We start from the raw sequence: 23,697 nt of genomic DNA on the forward strand, positions 1-23,697 counted from the left end.
TTCTGTTCTTACCCTAACATCTGGATAACACATTACTCATCGTGGTAGTGCTCAGACTGTCATCCTGTTGTCCCTTGTGCCCTCTGTGACCAGCCCATCTTTTTCCATCAGAACTTTTTCCTGATGATGTCCTTCACTCCTGCTCCTCTTCCAGGTTTCTTAGTTGTGTTATGCTGCTCTCAACTTCTCACCGCAGTCCTCTGTGCAGTACTCATTGTCAGTTCTTTGAGGGCTTGGATGGTCCCCCTGCCTCCCATGTCTCAAAACTTTGGTAGAATATTGGTATTGAAAAGATGCACCTTTATTTCTGGCAGATGGGGTGATGTTTCTAGTTTCATTGAGTCCTCATTTTACCGCAAACAGGTAAGAAAGGGGTTATAGTGCCAGTCATACTGACTTGAAGGGGCAGTTCTGAGGATATGATGAGATGACGAGCGTAAATAGATTAGGAAACCATAAAGCACTGTGTACATGTTACTGTTAATTAGTCGTTTTTGAAATCACACTGGTTTGTAATTTCATCATTAGGGAGGGAGCTCCCTTTCCACTAATACAGATTAGCAACCACTTGTAATTTAGAGCCTTGGAGAGTTCCCTGTGGCCCTGAGGGGTTACAGGGTGAGGAACCTTTGGCCTTGAGGCCATGTGTGGCCCTCTAGGACCTCACAGAACTTCACAGAACAAATCCCCTTAATAAAAGGATTTGTTCTATAAAACTTGGACTCAGTCAAAAGGCAGCACCCAAGGACCTAGAGGGTCACATGTGGCCTTGAGGCCACAGATTCTCCACCCCTGCGTTAGGATTTGTCTGCTCACAGCCAGCCAGCTAATGTGTGACTGAGAGAGGGCTTGAGCCCAGGTCTTCCTGACTCCAAGCCTGGCGTTGGGCCCTGCTGTCTCTCATTTTTATCATCATTATTATAGTTAATGGGAGTACTTTTTACAGCCAACTTCATGAAATCTAATTCAAGAAGGGTTTGCAGAGTCTTGTACTCTGTTTTCTATCAGGAAGAAACTACTTCTTAAGCTTTAATGAAATGTTTTTCAAAAGCTACTTTCCTTCCTTCCTTTTTGAAGACTGTATTAGTCAAGAAACACTTTTAACTGATGTGTTTTTAGTGTCACTTAGGAGGCAATCTTTTTTAAAAGTTTTGGTTCATTGTGCTATTGCTTAGGGTATTGGGGATGATTCATATATTACTAACACAGATTAAAATTTACCGAAATATGTCTTTAGGCATTTTTCTTTTTAATTTTGACCCGTTTATGTGTTCACTTCCTAAACAGGTACAGAGAAGCAGAAGCCCCATGTAGAGAGTTTCCAGGAGCTTGCTTTACTCATTCACTCATTTATTCAGAGAAAATCTATAGATTTATCTTATTTCAGTATTTGTTTTCTTCTTTGTGTATATACGTTCCTCATAATGTAATATGTTGTGTAGTATATTTGTACCCAATTTCATCAGAGCATTCAGGGGAAAAAAGTTTCAGGCTCCTCCAAAAATTACTTCCACCCAGTACGCTCTTAAGGGATGATTTCTATCTCTGCAAATGAACAGTGTCATTTTTTAAAAAACAAAAACAGCTCAGTCAACAAGTCACTAAGTAAAGAATATGCACTTGTGTTGATTTGGGACTTGAGAAAGGATTATGACACATACCTTCTCAAATCAAAGATTTTACTTCTTAATCTTTTGCTGAAAACAATGTCATGCTTGTCAGACTGAGGCATTCCTGTTGGAGTGTTGTTAGGTGCAAAACATTGACTATTGTTGGATTCTGAGGGGAAACGAGCCATTTTCACAGATCTTGTGTTCCTCTGGGTACCTTTTTCTTTCACCTCCCTTATCCTAGATGACATTCTTTGGTTTCTTTTGGTTTGTTGAGACACCTAATGTTCTACAGGTTGTAAGGACCAGATCAGCTCAGTCTAGGAGGACTTGTTCCTCCATCATTCTTCTTCCATGGCACTGAAGTGAGGTCTTACGAAAGAGTATGAGAAGCAGTGTGCCATACCTAGTCTCAGAGTCAGGAAGACCTAGGTTAGCTCTAAGTCACAGCCTTTCAGCACTTCAGTTGTAGCAACAGTGCTGACCTGCATGGGAAGAGGGTGTTTCCTCTACTGGTAAAACTGTCCTCCTCTCTGAAGGCACCTAGTGTTTAGTGGGTTGGTTTTAGGTTGATGATTAAACGTAGTTGGATTTCATGTTCAGATCTGTCTCAGGTGTAAGTCTGGTGCTGAAGTATCTACTGTATGCATTGCTTCTAGTTGGAGGGATAACCATTCTGTAAGAGCAACGGCTCAATTGTTCTGTCAAAAATTAGAGCAGTGACTTTATTCTAAGAAAGCTTTGCTATTTGTTTATTATAGTAGTACATCAGAGCTGCTTTGAGATAGTACTGAGATGGCAAGTTTTTGAAGTACTCAAATTGTAACATCTTCAAACTTGAAATAGTTTGCCCTCTTTTCTCTCCTGGGCCTCCTTTTTATCTGACCTCTCCTGAGCTGGATTCAGCTCATAACTGCTGACCGTAGGTATCCTGGAGGGCTCTGTCCCGCTCTTTCCCTTCTCCCTCTGTTCTGTTTTGTTTACTGACTTCATTGGCTCCCATGGATTTAGTTATGTCTAGCCAGCCCATATCTTTCTGCTGACCTTCAGTCTCACATCTCTAACTACCTATTAAACATCAAGCATCAGAGGCCGCCTGTTAGCCATCTTAAACTCAACCTGTCCAAAACTGAGCTCATTGTCTTTTCCTCTGAAACCCTTTCCTCTTGCTAACTTCCCTGCTGCTGTCAAGGTACCAGTGATCCCTCCAGTCATCCAGGCTCATAACCTAGCTGTCATCCTGTGCTCACTTTCTTCCCCGATATCCCCCTTCCCGCCATCTAGTCTGTTTAAACTAAAAGGGCTTTTGATTTCATCTTTGTACCATCTCTCCCTTTGCTACCATTGTCATCACCTTGGTGCAGGCTCTCACCCCTCACTCCTGGACACTTGCAATAGCTTGCTGATTGTTCTTTCTGCTGCTCAGCTGTCCACGTAATCTTCCTGAGGTGCAGGTCTTTGTAAAGTCCAGTGACTTTCTGTCACTTACAGGATCAAATATAAAATCCTCATTTGGTATTCAAAGCCCTTTATAACCAGACCAAAACCTTTCCAGTTTCCTCACACCTTATACCCCACTGTAACCCTGCAAACCAGTGACACTGGCCTCCTTTGCCGTTTCTTGAACATGAAACTCCATTTTCCATCTTGGCATTTTACCCGTTAATGCTACTGTCTTACCTCTGCAATGATCTCCAAGTTATCCTTGTATATATCTTGTATGTACCTAGTTGTTAGCATGTTGTGTCTCCCATTAAGCTTGTGAGCTCCTTGAGAGCAGGGATTGTCTTTTGCCTATCTTTGTATACCCAACACTTCTAACTCACTTCTGACACATAGTAGGTGTTTAATAAATATTTATTGACTGACTTTTCAGAATAGAAACTTTGTGCTCTGATGTGTTTAGATGGGATACAACAAATTAAATTTTTTAAATGAATTGTGGAATATTTGGCAAGTGTGTAAATATTTTTTACTTAGTGTTTTTTGTATATGTAATTTTAAAATTTTTTACAGTACCGGGCACATAGCAGGTGTTTTTAAATATTTGGTTAATTGGTTATAAACTCTTATTCAGTGTAATTGTGGATGTTTAGAATATTTCTTAATAAGGATTTGCTGGATACATTGATCTATAAGGATTTATTACATGCCTAGTATGTGCTAGAAGTTATTTGGGATATATGTTTTCTCCTCTCAAGGGACCTACAGTCTATTTAGGGAGAAAAGTCTAAAGCTTATTTAAAAATTTAATTTTTTTTAATTTAAAAATGACATAAGGGCAGTATTTGCTAAATTGTATAATATAGACTCTTAAGTCCTTTTGAGATTAATTTCAGAGATGCTAATCATGTGATTAATCTAGAATATAGAAGATAAACTGACCATATATAGAAGATAAAATGACCATAGAAGAGGACTAATTTAGCAGTTGTCTAAAATGTAGACAATTAGTCCATTATTTCCTTAATCACATTTTAAATGAAAAAAAAATTGACTTTATTATCTTAGTTCCTTCATTTGAATTTTTTTTTACTGGAAGAAAGAAAGGACACAAGCATTTTTAGGCACATATTATGTGCTAGGAATTGTGCTTACTGCTTTACATTTGATCCTCATAATAACGCTGTAAAGGTAGGTGTTCTTATAATTCCCATTTTACAGTTGAGGAGACTGATGTAGACAAAATTTATATGAGTTGCCCAGGGTCACACAGCTAGTCCATGTCAAGGCCAGATTTGAATTCGAGTCTTTCTGACTCCAAGCCAAGCACTGTATGACTGCATCATCTGACTGGTGGAAAGAATGGCAATTTCAATCCTATGTTTTCATAGTTTGAACATAGATTGAGGGTGTCAGTTCTCCAAAAACCCAAATGTTTTAGTCATATCATTTTGTACTTTTACTAATAACCCTCCATTATTGATTATTTGTTTTTCACATTCCGTTAAAGATCTCCGGAAACAGGCTCGACAGCTTGAGAATGAACTTGATCTGAAGCTGGTCTCCTTCAGTAAACTGTGCACAAGTCACAGTCACAGCAGTGGCCGAGACGGGAGGCGGGACAGGCTCAGGTATGTTGGGGTCTTTCTTGTGCCTTCCATTGTATGATATATGTTTAAGTTTTTGCTTTAAGCAGAGCTAAATGGTTACTTCTTTATAGTTTAGATTTTATTAGTTCACATTCAGTCCATCCTTGTATTTATTTTCTTTTTAATAATTCATTAAGATTATTTCTTTGAATCCTCGAAGGTGTTGCATCATGAAGATCTATGTGCAAGGCTTCTAACAGTGTAGGTAGAGAAATGCCAGTGCTTAAGAGTATGGGATTTGGTTATGTGTCAGTCTGTTCCGTTGATTTCCTTTCCTTTTCCCCTAGAAATGTTTTACTGATACTTTTTTTTAACATTGTCATTTCCATGGTTAACTCTCTTATCCTCAGCCCTGATAGAGCCCTCCTATGATGCCGTGGTCCTCTTCGAAAACAAAAGACTACAACTTTAATGACGTGATCTGGAATTTTATCAGAAATTGAGATGCAGGCTTACAGCTCTAGACTTTTCAGGCTTTGTACTCATTCTTTTTTTGAAAATTGTGACATTTGCCCTTCTTAGATTTTGTGGGACCTCTCCTGCTTTCTCTGATCTTTCAGACGTCACTGTCTCTAACTTAGCTATGCACTCAAATGGGGGTCCTGAAAGAATGGGCCCAGTGACTTAGATTCAGGGGCAGCCGAGAGTTTTCTCATGATCTCCTTACTTGTCTTCAACATCAGCTCTAGCTCAGTCATTTCTAGAGTAAAGGTCATTCTTCTTTGCAGAGAAAACAGAGAAGGAGTTGGACAGCTCTGCTGTCTCTCTGTTGCCAGCCTTCCTTTTCCTGCCCACCCTGAGCTGAAACCCTCTCCTTTCTTGGAACCATCTCCTTCTTTTCCTTGGGTAGCCAGAGAAAAGGTACCTTTGTGCTGTCTTACAGTTGGCCTAATATGCTGTTGTCCAGCTTGTTGGAATACTGGCACTTTTCTGTGGCCGAGCCATTTCCCTTTTGACTTAGGGCATCAGTTTGGTTTGGGTGTTAAACATTTGGCTAAAGTGTTTTTCGGAGATTTTAGCCAGTGCTCCATTTTGCCTTTACAGCCTAAGTAATCATTGTTAGTAGGTCCCTATAGGGTATGTTGGTATATTGCAAACAGCATTCTTTTGCATTGTTGTTAAAACATAACCAAATTCAGAAATTTGTTTCTTGCACAGTTATTAGAAATATGATAGGTGTACTTTTGGAAAGTGAATTCCAAATAATGCTCTGATTTGTTGTCCTTTACCTAGTTTCTTTCTTGGGATAGATTATATGTCAGAGTAAGGTTCAGTAATATGAAGAAACTGCCCCTGTAACATCATTTGATCAATCAGTTCCATGGAATTAACAGACCCTCTGAAACACTGTTCCAACCAAGATTGTCTTTTTCATGCAACTTGGAATATTCTGATGTAGGCAGCAGTTCTGAAGTAATAACTTGAGGGGCCCTAAAGTAACTTAGCACACTGTAGACCTCACTCAGGCTCATTGCTCTGTGTTCTTCCTCATGGGCACTTAACCAGAATGGACCTAGTGAAAAGACTGTGATGTGTTCCTTTCTTATAGGGAGCTCTAGTTATGCCAGAAAATAAGGTATTCCTGAATCAGTTCTTATATTTGACTCTGTAGAACTATAAGCAGAATTTCTTTTACATTTTTTATCTCTTAATTATCAGATGATACTCTACAACAGCGCTTTAAGTTTTTCTAAACTTTAAAAGGATTAGTTCTCTTAAGACATTTGGGAAAAACAGGAGTAATTGCTTTGAAAGCATCCTCATGTAAAGATTTAAAATAGAATGCAAATTATTTTGTGAAGTTAACGGAAAATGATTTTTTTTTTAAAGCCAAGGCTTTGGTCCAGATTGGAAGTCAAGTCTGAAGCATTTGTTTGCTCCCCATATTGAAAGCTGGCTCTGAATACTGCTACTGTGACAAAATTTGGAATGACCATTTATTTTCCTCCAGTAATATTTTTCCATGTTGGCTGGCACCTCAGGGTGTGGGGCTCTTGGCACATCTCTGGCTTATAAGTTGGTTCTTGTTTCCCGTTATTGAGGCCTGTGTGCCCTGCTCAGTATGGTTGGGGAGTTTTTAGAGTAAAGGTCATTCTTCTGTCACCTGTCAGTGGCTATTGGCAGTTTTCTAACCCTCATAGTATGTTGATTTTTTTTTCTACATTTTAGGGCTCCAGGGCACTGTGCTGAGCTCTAGGGATACAAAGAAAGGTAACAATCCTTACCCACAAGGAGCTCCTGTGCTATTGGGGACCATCAAGGAGTTAGGAAGGAGCTATGCACAGAGGTGTATGGGAGGGCTATGGCTTCCTGTAAGAAGATGGGGTTTGAGCTGACACTTGAAGGAAGCCTGGGAGCCTGTGGAGAATCCAGGAGAAGGGGAAGGTGAGGAGGGCAGGTGTTCTGTTTGAGGAGCAGCCAGAAAACCAGGGTCTTTGCATGGAGGGAAGTCATGTCTGAGAAGTCTGGAAAGGAAGGAAAGGGCTCTGTCATGAAAATAGCAATAGCATTAAATAGCAAACAGAGAGTTTTAGATTTGATCCGAAGGAACCCCTAGACTTTATTGACTGGTGGGGGTGGGGGCAGAGGTGGAGTGGGGCATGATTGCTACGATGTGAACCTTGAGGCAGGAAGACCAACTATTTTGTCTAGACCTGTGAATTCTTTGGGGTAGAGAACTCTTGGTATAGAAGCTCATTCTGCCAGTGCGAAAGAGACTTGCCTAGATTCACACAGCTAGTATATAATGAAGGCGGGGCTCGACCTTTGTCTTTCTGTCTCTGATGACCTCTTGCCTATTTTATACTTAAAAACAGTTCTCTGTTCCTCTTTGTGAATCATCTAAGCCTCTTGCCACCCTTTCATCTCTCTTGGCATCAACTTTGTTTATTTCACGTCTTGTTGGTAACTTGTCAGATGTTATGAAGGCCATGGAAAGAAAGGAGACTTGAGAATAAACTGTTAAAAAATTTACAAAAACCTCGGGTTTTACATCTCCAACTTTTGATCTTTTTAATTGTCTTTTATTCTGAACTTAATCATCTCAATATACAAAGAACAAGAAAGCAAATTGTTTAAGAAACTATAAAGTTTTCCTTAGGCTACATGTGATATTTTAACTGGTAGTGACAAAATTGCTTTATTTGTGTCCTTGTGCACTTTATTGGTTTTTTCTGTGCATTTTCATTACCTACTGCCCACCCTGTATGTTAGCCCTGTTTTTTAATACGGTCCTCCTTCTTCCTTTCTCAGACAGTTTGTTTTTAAAAAACAAACAGAAAACCAGGTTGAGTGAAACTTAACACAGTGATCAAGTCTCCTTATGGGTAGTGTTCTGTTCTGCTAGTGCTCCATGTCTGCAAAAAAATGGAGGGTGTTGGATTCTCTTTTGGGGGGCCAATCTTGGTTATTATAATTTCTACAGAATTCTCTCTGTAGATCACCATTCTTTCCTTACAATAAATAACGAAGAAAAAAGTTCCGACAGACCAAGCAACATATCAGAAATGTCTGGCATATATGCTGTGTTCCATACCTGATGGGGGAGGTTTCTTGTCATAACTCTTCTTTGGAGCCAAGTGTAGTTGTTTCGATGTTGTGGCATTCACCTCTGATAGTTTTGTTGTCGTTTCCATTTCATTTGTTGCAAGCAAAGTTGCAGTGTTTATGTTGTTTTCCTAGTCCTGCTTACTTTACAATCAGTTCATATAAAGCTTGATACTTCTTTGTATTCTTCATATTCATGGTTTCTTACCATATAGTAATTCCAGTAACAGTTACTATTTATAGTTATGATAGTAATTACAGTAACAGTACATTATGTTTATGTACCTCAAGGGCACATTCATGTACCATTCCTCAGGCAGTGGACGCTTCTTTGCTACTACAGAAAGTGCTTCTATGAATAGTTGGGTGTATTTGAGATCTTTATTTTTATCATTGGCCTCCTTGGATGTATATTCCCTGCGAAAGGTATGGACAGAAAATAGTAATTTAATTATAGCTTCTGGGAAAAAGTCTGAAGGAGGAACAGTTACAGTAAGTTTAAAGAAGTCCTGCCTTTAAGCTGGGTGACTCAGGGCAGAGTTGCCAGAGGTTGTTTTGGCTAACATCATAAATCCCGTATATTGATGAAATTACAAATTTGAACCTTCCCTCTTTTCTTCTATACATCCCTCCTTCCTAAAAATTAAAATTGGAAGAGATCTTAGAGATTTTTTTAAAGGAGGAAACTGAGACCCAGAGATGGAGACTGATTTGCCTAAGGTCATACCGTTAACTGATTGATGGCAGGGCTTAGTACAAAACCTGGGTCACCAGATCGCTCTCTGGTTTTATGTTCTTTCTGTATTCACTCTGTATTCATTCTTAAATTATGGAAATTTGTCTTTTGCAAATTATTTTAGGAATAGGGAAGTGATTTCCTATTTATTGTGCTCAGATTCCCTGTAACTTTCATTTGTTTCTTTATTGAGATAGAGCATGTGTCAGATTAAATGCATTAAAAGGATCATTATTGCTATTTGTTTTGGGGTAATAACAATTTATTCCTTTAGAAATCTGTAAGACATTACTTTTTTGAGTACTTGATTTACTTCTTATTTCCATAGTTTTAATTATATTGAAGTTTTTGCTTCTTTGAAGCCAGAGTTTGAACTAGACATTGCCATGGCTTCAGTTACTTCCTGGCTTTGGAAATGGTAAAAATTTTAAGTTTTTCTTTTGAGTGGTTTTATAATACATATCAACTGTTGACAAATGGGTAAGAATCTCTTTAGAGTATGGCTAAAATTTGCATAGATTTGTGTTGACTTTTTCAAGGTTCAGAAGTTAAAGTATTTGTGGTGTAAGTTAGGTATGAGTTATGGAAAAAGCTAATTTAGGCATTTTTAACTCAAGAAAGAGCATTTACAGGAATTATACTTGAATTCTTTGTAAACTGTTATTATGTAATTTGGCTGGTACCTGAAATAATGGATTCCCTTTAATTTAATATTGCTTTAGTTCTGACACAACACCCCTTTTAAATGGATCAAGTCAAGACAGAATGTTTGAAACAATGGCTGTGGAGATTGAACAGCTCTTGGCAAGGGTGAGTGCTTTTTAAAATCATATATATATGGTTTTTTTTCTGATAGCAAGTTAACCATTTAGAATAAAACTTTGTTATATTACTTCAGATATGCTGATTGAATTCTCCCAGTCACCTAAAGAGATGAGTCATCATATTTCCCCCACACTCCCCAGGACAGGTGACATTTGCTGCAATTGTTGCCAGATTTCTCATTGACATGTTATCTTTTTTTGTTAACATGTTAGCCTTGATGACAGTGACTGAGCCCCATTTGCCTCCCTCTCCCTGTGTGTTACCCCTGCTTCCTATGGTGTGGCATATAGTAGAAAGGGCAAACAGATGAGCAGTTGGACTTCGGTGGAATGGATCTGTTCATGTATTCTAAAATGCCGCGTTTAATGGCCTCTCCTTTTGTGTAGCTTACAGGAGTAAACGACAAGATGGCAGAGTATACCAATAGTGCTGGCGTCCCCTCACTCAATGCAGCACTCATGCACACGCTACAGCGACACCGAGACATCTTGCAGGTAACTTGGTGCTTCACACTTTCCTATCAAATATTCTTCACAAGAGTTTAAAACAGTTTAGGGCAGGGGAACTTCCCAGTGATTCACTTTTTTTTTTTTTAAAGAAGAAAGAACTTTCAAAGTACATTCTGAAAATGGTTTTTGACTATTGTAATTGTCTTATGAAACTGAGGATCAATTAATTAGAGACATAAGCTAGGTTTAAAGTGAGGGAAGTAATTAACTACAACTACCTAGTTTTTTTTCATTGGCTTACCAATTGTGATCAAGGAGTAATGGTCAGTGGGAGAAGAATGCTCAGGAGACAGAAGAGACCTTTTATAGTCCTTTAGACTTTATAGTTCTATAGACCTTTTATGGACCACCTTATTTTGAGCTAGTCTGACAGAATTCTAGATTTTTGAAGAAAGATAAATTAGGAAAAAGTTATTTACTATTGAAAAGAATTCTTTCCTTGAGCTATAAACTATTCTTTCTACACTCTTTTGTGACCTCATCAACTCACATGAGATTAATTATCATCTTTAAGCTGATGATCCATTTCTAGGCTGTTGCTGAGCTTCACGCCTGCAGGGCCACTTACCTTTTGGATATCTCAAGCTGAATGTCCCATAGACATGTCCAACTCAACATGTTCAAAATTGAACCTGTAATTGTTCCCCTACACCTAACACTTCTGAATTTCCCTGTTTCTTTTGAGAGTATCAGTTGACAAGCAGGTACAATGTTGGATACTGGGCATATAAAGACAAAAGGGAAACTGTTACTGCTCTTTAGTTAGCTTCCAGTCTAGCCACAGGAGGGGTGTATGTGGACTCACAGAGAAAAGAGATTTAGAAAACAGACACAGAGTGATTTAGGGGGTGAGGGGTAAGGCATGAGCAACTGTGGGAGAACCAGGAAGGAGCTCTCAAAGAAGAAGGCATCTGAGCTCGGATTCAGAGGAAACGAGGGACTCTAAGAGGTGATGTGAGAGACAGCCAAGGCAAAGGCGCAGGGGAGAGAGATGGGGAAACAAGAAGATACCAGTGTGACTGAATTCTAGTGACTGTGAAGGGTCATAAGACTGAAAGGGTAGTCTGGGACAGTCTGTGAAGGGCTTTAAATGGCAAATGGAAGGCAAGTGGCATGGTCATGTATATGGTCATATATTTGCTTAAGGAAGTTCATTCTGGCAGCTCTGTGATGGCTCTGCTGGAGTGGAGAGAGACTTGAGGCAGAAATACTAATTAAGAGACTGCTGTAGTAGTCCAAAGTGGAGATGGCATGGGTCTAAACGAGGTTAATGGTTGTTAGTGTAGAGAAGGGAATGTTGTAGTGATATGAATGACAAGACTTGGTAACTGTTTGAGTACATGATGTGAGTGAGAGTGAGGCATGGAAGATGACACCAGGATCAAGAACCTCTGTGATTGGTGAGATGGCAGGGAAATTGAGAAGAGGAGTGGGTTGGGGGAAAAGATGACTTATGAGTTCTGCTTTAGACATGTTGGATTGGAGATGTCTATGGGACATCCAGTTTGAAATGGCCACTGGACAGTTGATGATGTGGGAGAGACCAGGGCTGGATATATATAGATCTGGGTGTCATCAGCATATTGGTACTTTTTAAACCCAGGGAGCCATTGAGGTCACCGAAAGAGACTGTGTGGACTGAGCTGGACCGATGGGACACCGAAGAGTGTATTTGAAAGGGCATAGAAGAAAGTATCCCAAAAGAGAGGTAGTCACTAATGCCAGCTGAAAAGGCCTTCAGATTTGACACTTATAAGATTATTGAGAACTTCATTCGGGGAGGTGGGACATGGATTTTAATTTTTACTCTGTAAGACTGAAAAGAAGAAAAACAAATACCTCGTGGGCATCACCAGAAGTACAAAGAAACACTCAATTTACACTTTGGCTTCTATATGATCTTTTAAAAAAAAACTTTACTTTTTGTTATTCTGAACTTAAAAAACACCAGCAAACATTTCCATATACAAGAAATTAAGAGATTCATGAAGCCATGAAACTCTCCTGCTTATAGCCTGTCTTACAAAGTGTATAATCAATTCAGCAGGTTGATTTCAAAGCTGTCCTGCCTGTTCGTCTTCTGAAGTTCCTTGTGCTCTGTGCCTTTTTAAAAAATGTTTCACTGATACTTCTTTTTTTAGCCTTACTGTCACCAAACCCCTCCCTGCCCTCAAAAACATCCTCTTGGTAGCAAATAAGCATAATTAGTCACAATACACTCATCCATTGTCCATGTCTGAAAATGTATGTCTCGTTTTGTACCCGTAGACTTATCAACTTTCTCTCAGGAGATGGGGTAGTGTACCTTATCCTCGCTCCTTTGAAGATGTAGTTGATTATTGCATTGGTCACAATTCTTAAGTCCTTCAAAGTTGTCTTTTCTTTACAATATTGATGTTATTGTATAAAGTCTCTGAGTGTGCTCACTTGACTCTGCATTAGTTTATTAAGTTCTTTCCATGTTTTCTCAGTCTGTTCTTTTTGTTGTTTGCTATGATGCAACAGTATTCCTTTACATTCATGTGAGAAGCCGCCTAGTGTGGTGGCTAGAGGAGAGGCCAAGTTCTTCCTCTGACACACACTGGCTGTATCACCTGTCACTTAGCCTCTCCATATTCTAAGCAACACCCTGAGGCTGGAAGTTGCAGAAAAAGTCATGACTTAACCTTGGTCAAAGGAGTTTCCTTGCCAAGGAGTTCCCTCTACCACTGAAACCACTACATTCATGGGCTTTTCCCCAATTGGTGGGTACCCCCTTCATGTCCAGTCCCTTCAGCCACTGACCTGAATATTTTTGTACATCCTTTCCCCTTTTCTTTGATCTTTTTGACACATGAAACTGATAGTGGCATTATTGGGTCCAAAGGCATACATAGTTTAGTGATTTTTTGGATATGCTTTCAAATTGCTTCCCAAATAACTGGACTAACTCTCAAGTCTACCAAAAATACATTATTAGTATGTCTGTCCTCTTCATATTCCCTTCAGCAACTGTCATTTTTCATTTTTGTCATCTTTGCTACCTTTATGAGTGTGAGGTAAAAATCTCAGGATTATTTTAATTTGCATTTCTTTTATTATAAGTGACTTAGAGCATTTTTATATGATTGTGTTAACAGGATTTTACTGAGCCAATCTCTACTCTGGAAATATTTGGAACTGCACAAAGCAGGCCTAGAGACAGGCGTACCAGTAAACAAGTAGGGCTTTAATCATTTTCAGAGTGAGGAACTCTCCAAGATGGAGTAAAAGCACAGTTTATATTCGTAAATCACAAGTGGGGAAGGAGAAGGGAAAGATAGATTACAAATAATCATTTTCTAGGGCCTGTGGTTTCCCATGAGAAGCTCACAAGTCCACAATACAGTCATTCTTTGAGTATTTCAAATTTTGGGCGGTCATTACTTAGTGGGTCATAGAACCAGAGATCTACAGTCTTTTTTTTTCTTTTAATTTATTTATTTAACTTTTAACATTCATTTTCACAAAATTTTGGGTTCCAAATTTTCTCCCCATTTGTCCCCTCCCCCCACCCCAAAACACCTAGCATTCTAATTGCCGCTATCACCAATCTGCCCTCTCTTCTATCATCCCTCCCTTGCCTTGTCCCCATCTTCTCTTTTGTCCTGTAGGGCCAGATAACTTTCTGTACCCCTTTACCTGTATTTCTTATTTCCTAGTGGCTAGAACAGTACTCAACAGTTGTTCCTAAAACTTTGAGTTCCAACTTCTCTTCATCCCTCCCTCCCCACCCCTTCCCTTTGGAAGGTAAGCAATTCAATATAGGCCATATCTGTGTAGTTTTGCAAATGACTTCCATAATAGTTGTGTTGTGTAAGACTAACTATATTTCTCTCCATCCTATCCTGCCCCCCATTGCTTCTATTCTCTCTTTTGATCCTGTCCCTCCCCAAGAGTGTTGACTTCAAATTGTTCCCTCCTCCCATTGCCCTCCCTTCCATCATTCCCCCCACCCTGCTTATCCCCTTCTCCCCCACTTTCCTGTATTGTAAGATAGGTTTTCCTACCAAAATGAGTGTGCATTTTATTCCTTCCTTTAGTGGAATGTGATGAGAGTAAACTTCATGTTTTTCTCTCACCTCCCTTCTTTTTCCCTCCATTAAAAAGTCTGTTGCTTGCCTCTTTTATGAGAGATAATTTGCCCCATTCCATTTCTCCCTTTCTCCTCCCTATATATTTCTCTCTCACTGCTTAATTTCATTTTTTTAAGATATCATCCCATCCTATTCAATTCACTCTGTGGGGGTGTGTGTGTGTGTGTGTGTGTGTGTGTGTGTGTGTGTGTGTGTGTGTGTGTGTGTGTGTGTGTGTGTGTGTGTGGTGTGTGTGTGTGTGTGTGTGTGTGTGTGTGTGTGTGTGTGTGTGTGTGTAATCCCACCCAGTACCCAGATACTGAAAAGTTTCAAGAGTTACAAATATTGTCTTTCCATGTAGGAATGTAAACAGTTCAACTTTAGTAAGTCCCTTATGACTTCTTCTTGCTGTTCACCTTTTCATGGTTCTCTTCATTCTTGTGTTTGAAAGTCAGATTTTCTTTTCAGCTCTGGTCTTTTCATCAAGAATGCTTGAAAGTCCCCAATTTCATTGAAAGACCATTTTTTCCTCTGAAGTATTATACTCAGTTTTGCTGGGTAGGTGATTCTTGGTTTTAGTCCTAGTTCCTTTGACTTCTGGAATATGATATTCCACGCCCTTCGATCCCTTAATGTAGAAGCTGCTAGATCTTGTGTTATCCTGATTGTATTTCCACAATACTTGAATTGCTTCTTTCTAGCTGCTTGCAATATTTTCTCCTTGATCAGGGAACTCTGGAATTTGGCCACAATGTTCCTAGGAGTTTCTCTTTTTGGATCTCTTTCAGGAGGTGATCTGTGGATTTCTTGAATACTTATTTTGCCCTCTGGTTGTAGAATCTCAGGGCAATTTTCCTTGATAATTTCATGCAGGATGCTGTCTAGGCTCTTTTTTTGTTCATGGCTTTCTGGCAGTCTCATAAGTTTTAAATTGTCTCTCCTGGATCTATTTTCCAGGTCAGTTGTTTTTCCAGTGAGATATTTCACATTATCTTCCATTTTTTCATTCTTTTGGTTTTGTTTTGTGATTTCTTGGTTTCTCATAAAGTCATTGGCCTCCATCTGTTCCATTCTAATTTTGAAAGAACTATTTTCATCAGTGAGCTTTTGAACCTCCTTTTCCATTTGGCTAATTCTGCTTTTGAAAGCATTCTTCTCCTCATTGGCTTTTTGAACCTCTTTTGCCAATTGAGTTAGCCTATTTTTCAAGGTGTTATTTTCTTCGGTCTCCTTTAGCAAGGTGTTGACCTGCTTTTCATGCTTTTCTTGCATCTCTTTCATTTCTCTTCCCAGTTTTTCCTCCACCTTTCTAACTTGATTTTCAAAATCCTTTTTGAGCTCTTCCATGGCCTGAGCCCATTGAATATTTATTTTGGATGTTTGGGATACAGAAGCCTTGATGTTTATGTGTTTCCCTGATGGTAAGCATTGTTCTTCCTCATCAAAAAGGATGGGAGGAGGTATCTGTTCACCAAGAAAGTAACCTTCTATAGTCTTATTTTTTTTCCCTTTTCTGGGCATTTTCCCAGCCAGTTACTTGACCTCTGAGTTTCCTCTCCACACCCATCTGGCTTCCAGATCTGCCCAGCTAGTGCTTTGGGGCTGAGATTCAAATGCCGCTTCCCAGCCTCAGGGCTTTGGGCGGGGGCAGGGCTGCTATTCAGTGTGAGATTAAGTTCAGGTGGTCAGGTGGGGGCAGGGCTGCCACTCAGGGCTCAGTTCCGTCAGGGGGTTTATGGGGAGACCTTCAACAATGGATCAGAGCTCCTGCCTGCTTTGGGAGCCCTTGTCTGCTGCCGCCTCTGTTGCTGCCTCCCAAGGGGGCCTGAGTTACGGGGACGCCCCACTCCCCTCTTGACCAGCCAAAGAGACCCTCTCACCAACCCTTGTCACCTGTGGGTGGAGAGACCTGCATGGCTGCTGCTCCTCTTGGTGCTGCATGGCCAAGGCAGAGCTGGGCTCTGCTTCTGGTCAGGGGCTCTATGGACCTTTTGAGGCAGGTTTTCAGGTCTCTGGAACAGACATCTCATCTGCTCCATTGTTCTGTGGCTTCTGCTGCTCCAGAATTTGTTGGGAGTTCTTCTTTACAGATATTTTATGGGCTGTGGGTTTGGAGCTGGCATATGTGTGTCTTTCTGCTCCGCCAACTTGGCTCCTCCCCAGAGATCTACAGTCTTGATACACTTCACTTAACGTATAGTGGCACAAAAATGCCACAAATATGAGAGCGCTGTTATGGGTTTGAGTGATCATTTCAAGTTGCATTGTAAATCTCTGACTCCGAAGCCAGAATCTCCTGAGAAATTTAAATTATTAGTATATCATTACACATATCATATCAATTAATATAAAAATCACAATTCCCTTCACAACCGATAGTTTGAATTTCTTCTTTGTGTGCTACTTGTTCATATCCTTTGATCATCTATCTGTTGGAGAATGACTTATTCTTCAATATTTGAATCAGATCTCTATATGTCTTTAATATAGACCTTTATCTGAGAAGCTTGCTATGAAGATTTTTTTTCTCCAGCTAACTCTTTCACTTTTAACTGCATTGATTTTGTTTGTGTAAAGTCTTTTCAATTTATGTAATAAAAATTGGCTTTCGACCCACTCTTCTTTGTTAGGCCAAGAGCTTTTCTTTTCCATAATTGCTAAGGTATCTGTCTCTGCTCCTCTGTTGTTCATCATTAACCTTTGAGAGGGCAGTTTCAGTTAAGTGATACAGTTGGAAGCAAAGCATATGATTGAGAAGTGAGTAAAAACAGAGAAATTGGAGGCAGTGATTATCAACTGCTTTTTCCAGGAGTTTGGCTGAGCAAGGGAAGAATGAAAAAGGATGATAGCTTGTGAGGAATGATAGGGTCTAGTGAAGGATTTTAGGGTGGTGAAGAGATAGCAGGTTTGGAGACAATAGGGAAGGAACCACTTGAGATAGGGAGAGAATAAATATTGAGGAAATGATGATTGAGTGATCACTAGAGGGGATAAGGCTGCACGTAGGGAGGAGGCGAACCATCTCATTATCAGATATTGGAGGCAAGAATAGGAAATAAGGTCATGGGGTTGTGAAATGTAGGGAAAAGGAGAAGAGCAAGCTCGTGATGAATTTCTCAGTAAATAAAGTTTCATGTTTTGTTTCTTAGCTATACAGCTCTGGGAAAAGGGAGGTAGAGGAGTCTGGAGGGAAGAGAAGATTTAGAACAGTCTCTTTGGGGAGGAGGATGAAGATTCACTGAGGGACTAAAAAGGTGATTTTGCTGAAGGATTGAGATTAGGTAGCATAGACAGAGCCTGCTCTTTTATGGGACTTTGGGAGCAGAGGGTGTGGACAATAGGAAAAATACTGGGGTGAGGTTTGGCAAGATGCAGTGTTGACAGGACACAAGGAAACACGGGAGCTGATAGTAGAGGATGCTGGTATTTTAAACTGGTTAACTGAAGGGTAAAGATTGGAAAAGGAGGAAAGTGAAGAGGGTGCAGGGGCAGTGATCTGGGTGAGTAAGGAGTTATTTAGTAGTTGTAGATCTTGGTAAGGAGGAATCTGGTTGTCTTGGTACACAACCTTAGTGAATTCCTCAATTGATTGCTCTTACACCATATATTCATCTCTTCCACTACAACATTTCTGAGATCCATCCTCCGCTTTCACCACACATAGCTGTTACCCTTGTGAAAGCACTCATTACTGCTTTCCAGGATTTTTTCAGTAGCCTCCTAATTGGGCCTCCTGCCTCAGGGCTTTTCCACACTCCATCTTATCATCCACATAGCAGTTAAAAGTATTTTTTCCTTAAGTTCATGTTTGACTGTATCACTCTTTTATTCCATAAACTCCAGTGACTCTGTCTTACTTCAAGAATCAAATATATATACCTGTTTGATATTTACAGCTCTTCACAATATGACCCCCATCTCCCTTTTCAGCTTTATTATACACTGCTTATTATGATTCAGCTGTATTTTACAGTACTTCCCTGTACCATCTTCCCCCTCTCCTTGTTTTACAACCTTAGCATTATTTTCTGTTCTCTGCTTTCCCTCTCCCTCTCCAGGACCCCCAGATCCTGTTGGTTCACAAACCTTGCTACTATTTCTGTTTATACATGTCTTGAAATTGCCTCCTCTCCATGCACATAGCTTTCATCATAGTTCAGGCTGTCATCACTTATTGCCTAGGTTATCGTGGCATCTCCCAATGGCTCTCCTTATCTCAAGTCTCTCCCTATTTCAGTCCATCCTGCTCGCTGCCACCAGAGTGTTGTTTTCTTAAGCACAGATGTGACCATGTCACTTGGCTGCATTCCCCTCCAGGGGATCGCTATTAAAATCCTTAGCAGTCCTGTCCCAGTCTGTGATCCAACCTCATTGTTTCCTTCCAGCCCACATTACCTCCCCCTCTGGTACTCAGAAACCAGCCAAACTCTGTTACTAACACAATATTCCATTTCCTCTCTCCATGCTTTTGTACTGTCCATCCCATACACGTGCATGCCTTTATTAGACCTACCTTGAGCACCACTTTTGACATGCCTTTCCTGATTCCCTCTGCCAAACTGCTTTGTATTTCTTTGTCTTTAATTTCTTAAGATTTCTTCTGCATTTATTTCTGTGCCATTAGGCCAGTTCCTTGTGATTAAAGATTGTTTTGTTCATTGTATTTCTTTGCCTAGCATCTAGCATCTTCAGGCCTGCACCACAGTATGTGTTTAATAAAAGTTTGTTGTTTGCTTGATTAAAGTCATTTAAATTCTGGGCTTCAGTAGCTTCATCTAAAGTGAGTTGGTTACATTTAGATGATCTCCAACATTACTTCAAGATTTAATATAAAAAATTATTGATCTTAGGCTTCCTTTACATTGCTATTGATAGTGGATCTTTAAATGATTCGCTTTTCGAAAGTTCAGTTTACACACGACTTTTCAGGTATTCCATTCATTAAATGAAATGAGACAGCCATTGAGGGAGGTCATTCTAATTAGGCAGTTTGAACTCTACAGTCATTTAGCGCACTGTAAACTGTATGAGCAGAGATTGGGCTAGTGAGATAGTCTTCTTTGTATAGTACCAGTCACCAAAGGACTACCATAGTGTTCCTGACTTTTAAAAGATGATGGTAACAACATGGGAAGATGATTCACTTGTTGTTGGCAGATTTTTTTTTGGAAAAACTATTAAAGATTCATCAGAAGTACGCCAAAAAAAAAGTCACATTTTTCTGTAAAGATACCCAGGAATGTTAATTCTTTGGGATAGATGATTTTGAAATCTAAAGAATCCCACACATGAAGGGGAATGGTTTAATGTAGATGACTCTGTTTCTTAAAGTTTTGTGGTAGGCTGTGCTCTCCTTGAGTTGCATAAGCATTTCATGTGAGCTAAATTTGTGTGAGTGGTTTCTCTTATGAAATGAAATGCATTCATGAAGGTGCTGAATTTGAAAATAACCCCCACCAGCTAATCTAATAATGAGCACATAAATGAAGGTGGTGAAAGCCCCAAGAGTTGTTCCAGAATGTGTAAGAAAGGTTCTTTTATCTTGGGGAAAAAAGTGTTTGGATAATTCCAGATGTGTCTATGAATTCTTCCCCAAGTGACTTGTGTTTTAATCACACATAAAATAAGCAGCTTTTTAGTAAACTCGGCCTAGCCCTTCCCTCCCAACTTTGTTGCTTGTTATTCCACCCTTTAACCAGTTTAACTGTGTCCTGTTGTGTCCTTCATAACTGGGAAAGTGAAAACTTAATGCTGTGTGGCTGACAAAGGACTAGCAAGTCTACTGATACCCATCCTTGCTCCCTCCTTGCCCCTGTAATCCTACTTTCTAAAATTATGCTTGTTTAAAATTAATGTCAAACTTTTCAAATGTGAAGGATTTAGGAAGTATTCACCTGTGCAACTTATTTTTTAAATTAAGATTTTTTAAAAATCTTGCTTATAAACAAATATACATTTTGAGGGTTTGTCTTCTGATCACCAATTGTTAAAGGGTATTAATTATGTTCTCTCAAAAAAGTAATATTTAAAAAATCATAATGTTCTCTAATTGATAGCTCCGAATGGAGCTGCCCCAAAGTGGGAATGAATTGCTTTGGCAGTTTAGTGATTTTTCCCCTCCTGTGCAGATCTTTAGGCAGAAACTGGGTGACTGCTTGTTGAATGTGTTGGAAAGGGCATTGCTTTCCATATGATGGGACTGGATGGCTGTGGAAATCCTGCCCAGCTCTGCAGTTGTGCAGTTCTGTGATTCTTGAAATTAGATGAAAATTACAGTAATTTTTATAGGACAAAGCTCTGCTACATTTGTCCCTTCTTTTGGGGACCACCGTAACAGTGCAGTCCTCTGGTGTGTAGAGCTCTGAAAGCATCCTGTACATTTTACATTTAATGAAATCATTTTGCAAGTGTTACTTAACTGGATAATTCTTGCTCTTTGGAATATTTTTCAGCCTTGTTATTTAAATAGTTTCTTTGAAAAAAACTCAGTTTGATTGAGGCACAGAAACTGTTTTATGTGGGAATATTATGTTGCTCTATTACAGGATTACACACATGAATTTCATAAAACCAAAGCAAATTTTTTGGCAATACGGGAAAGAGAAAACCTCATGGGATCAGTACGAAAGGATATTGAGTAAGTCATTATGCACATTTATATGGATGTTTGTCAAGTTTATCAAGTTATATAATGAAAACTCAAGCAACCTTTAATCATATTTGGAAATTAAAAGAGAACATTCAGGTGAATTTTATATTTGACATGTTAGTAGAGCACACATTATGATAATATAGCAATCTGTCTTTGGCATATAAATTGGGGAGACTTAATTCCATTAGCGGGGATGCTTTTTGGCAAGGAGTCTAAACGGAATAGGTAGGTGACCAGATAGGAGACTTCTTTAGCCTTGTTCTTTTGTGACACAATTTCAAATTAAGACAAATTGCTTCCCATTGCCTTTTATCTTGTCCGTTCCTAGTATTAGTAAGGACAGCTATTTTCAGCAGCTGTCCTTCTTGAGAGCAGAGAAGACATCTGATCATCTTTTCTCCAACAGGCATTGACAGGTGTGTGCGAATCATTTTGAGTAAGCTGCAGATCAGGTCATTTTAGTTAAAACAGTGTCTTATAGGAAACTCTTCTCATATGATCAATGTGTTGTAGCTGTATGGTAGAATAGAATAGGATCTTTGGCAGAAGGCATTGCCATATTGTTCTGTAGATTAAGATCTGCTGATGCATGACCTACGCCCAAAGTCCCATTCCTTGCTTGTGACTTACTCATTTGATAGCAGTTAATTAGCCAGAATACCAGCTCAAAGTCTCAGTGCATACTGTTTTTCTTTTGTTCTTTTCTAATAATGGACCAAAACTAGGAAAAACAGACACATGAGAAATGACTTATGGGCAAAATTACACCCAAGTAGAGTGTTTCTTTAGTACTTTTCATGGGGTTATTTAAAGAAAGGAGATGCAGAATGAATAAAAGGCTAATTACTGGTACATATTATTACCCTAGAAAGCCATTTCCTCTGCCCTCTCTAGGAGCTGCTCTGATTCAGCGGCGTCCAGGCCCTCATATAATAAGTCCTCAGTTATTATTAGCTACAAATATTTGAATGCTGAAAGAAAGAGAGGTGTGTGTGTCTGTGTCTGTGTCTCTGTGTCCATCTATATATGTGTAGGTACACCTAAATGAGTATGTAAATGTGTGTGAGAGTTTGAAATGGTAAGTACCATAGTTGTTCAGCGGAGGGAGCACAGCTGTCTGTCACCAAGGAGTGACCGAGGCCTTAGACAGAAGAAGGAGTTGTAGGTGGGAGGCAGCTGGAGGAATTTAGGAATTTGGGGAATGTAGAATAGACCGCTTAGACTAAAGTAGAGAGCTTACATAAGGGCACAGTATGAGTAGCAACATGAGAACAGGTGGAGACAATTCTAAAAGTAATTTGTTTTCACTGAGTGAATTTTCCAGGTAACTAGAGTAAACTCTATGGTAACGTTAAGCTTTTCAAAGAAAACTCAAAGATTTAGATGATTATTTTTGTAAAACTTGTATTTTTAGAATTGTAGCTTCTCTATTTAGGTTATTTCCACATCTTATTTCCAGTTTCTAAAGTAGCATTGCCCTCCTTCTAATGGGCCATCCCCACTTGGAGGACCTATTAGCCCCTCAAATGCAATAGATTAAAACCTAGCTTTGCCATAATACTTATTTCTCCTTTGACATCCCAGTTTCTGTTCTAATACTACCATTGTTTTCCTAGTCATCCTAGCTCAAAATCTGATTGTTTGCTTGACTCTGCTTCCTCACCCCTTACATCCATTGAGTTGTCAGAGCTAACTGATTTTCTCTCTAAAGTCTTCCTTGCACGTCTCCTTTCATTCTCACTACCACTCCCAGCCCCTCCCCCATCCTAGTTCACGTCAGGCCTTTGTTCCAGTAGCCTCCCCTAGCCTTCCTTTAAGTCATTTCTCTCTTTAAACTGTCCTATATATTTTAAAAACTTCAGTTTCAACAAATGCTTGTTAAGAATGCTCAGGATACAGAGAACTGGGGCTGAGCCCTGCAAGAAATAGGACCCAAATGCATCTGTGATGTCATTGCTGTGAGTGCCTCCCCTTCTGAGGATGATTCTTGCTCACCCATGCTTTTCTTGTTCTGTGCAACTCTTGTTCATGTCCTCCCATAAGTCGATCAGCCCAGTGTGCTGAGGAGCGCTCTTTATATTGAGACATGGAAGGTGCCAATATGGGACATCCAGCTAGAGGATATGTGAGTAGGGAGTGCAAGAGAAAGGTCAGGGCAAGAGATACAGCTTTAGGAACTGTCTGTATGGTAATGGTGGTTGCTTTTGTTGGTAGGAATTAGATCACTGAAGTGGAGAGTATAGAATGAAAAGAGAGAGGATGCAACCTTGAGAAATAACCAGCAAGTCAGCAGGAAAGATTTAAGGTTGTTTATAGGAATGTTGTGTTTTGGAAAATCTTTGAATAAAAAACTTCTTTTAAAAAAGATTTTTATTGGTATCTTTTGTTCTTACATCATCTAGATTTTCCTTTCCCAAAGAGCTGTCCCTTTTAACAGAGAATTTTTTAAAGAAATAGAGGAATAAAAAAATTATGTAAAACTGTTCTATATATTTTAAAAAATCTGATTTTTATATACATTGTCCAGAGCAAGACTGGCAAGGGGAAGGAGGGAATACAACCAAGGGTGGTGCTCAGGTCCTGGTGGGCCTGGGTTTGTGTTTCCAGGTAGCTCCCTAACTGTAGGGATTATG

The 23,697-nt window shown here is 39.5% G+C and overlaps 1 protein-coding gene across 1 annotated transcript in view; it reads left to right on the forward strand.

The window, feature by feature from the left end:
* The window catches only part of GOSR1 (golgi SNAP receptor complex member 1), an 85,178-nt gene that overhangs the window by 2,235 nt on the left and 59,246 nt on the right, over positions 1-23,697 (forward strand). The window contains exons 2-5 of the mRNA XM_072639878.1: positions 4,564-4,684; positions 9,707-9,794; positions 10,196-10,303; positions 20,958-21,049. Of these exons, the coding sequence (XP_072495979.1) occupies positions 4,564-4,684; positions 9,707-9,794; positions 10,196-10,303; positions 20,958-21,049 (409 nt within the window). The remainder of the gene's footprint in view (positions 1-4,563; positions 4,685-9,706; positions 9,795-10,195; positions 10,304-20,957; positions 21,050-23,697) is intronic.

The sequence above is a fragment of the Notamacropus eugenii genome, chromosome 2 (genome assembly GCF_028372415.1).
Source record: "Notamacropus eugenii isolate mMacEug1 chromosome 2, mMacEug1.pri_v2, whole genome shotgun sequence".
Classification (NCBI taxonomy): Eukaryota; Metazoa; Chordata; class Mammalia; order Diprotodontia; family Macropodidae; genus Notamacropus; species Notamacropus eugenii.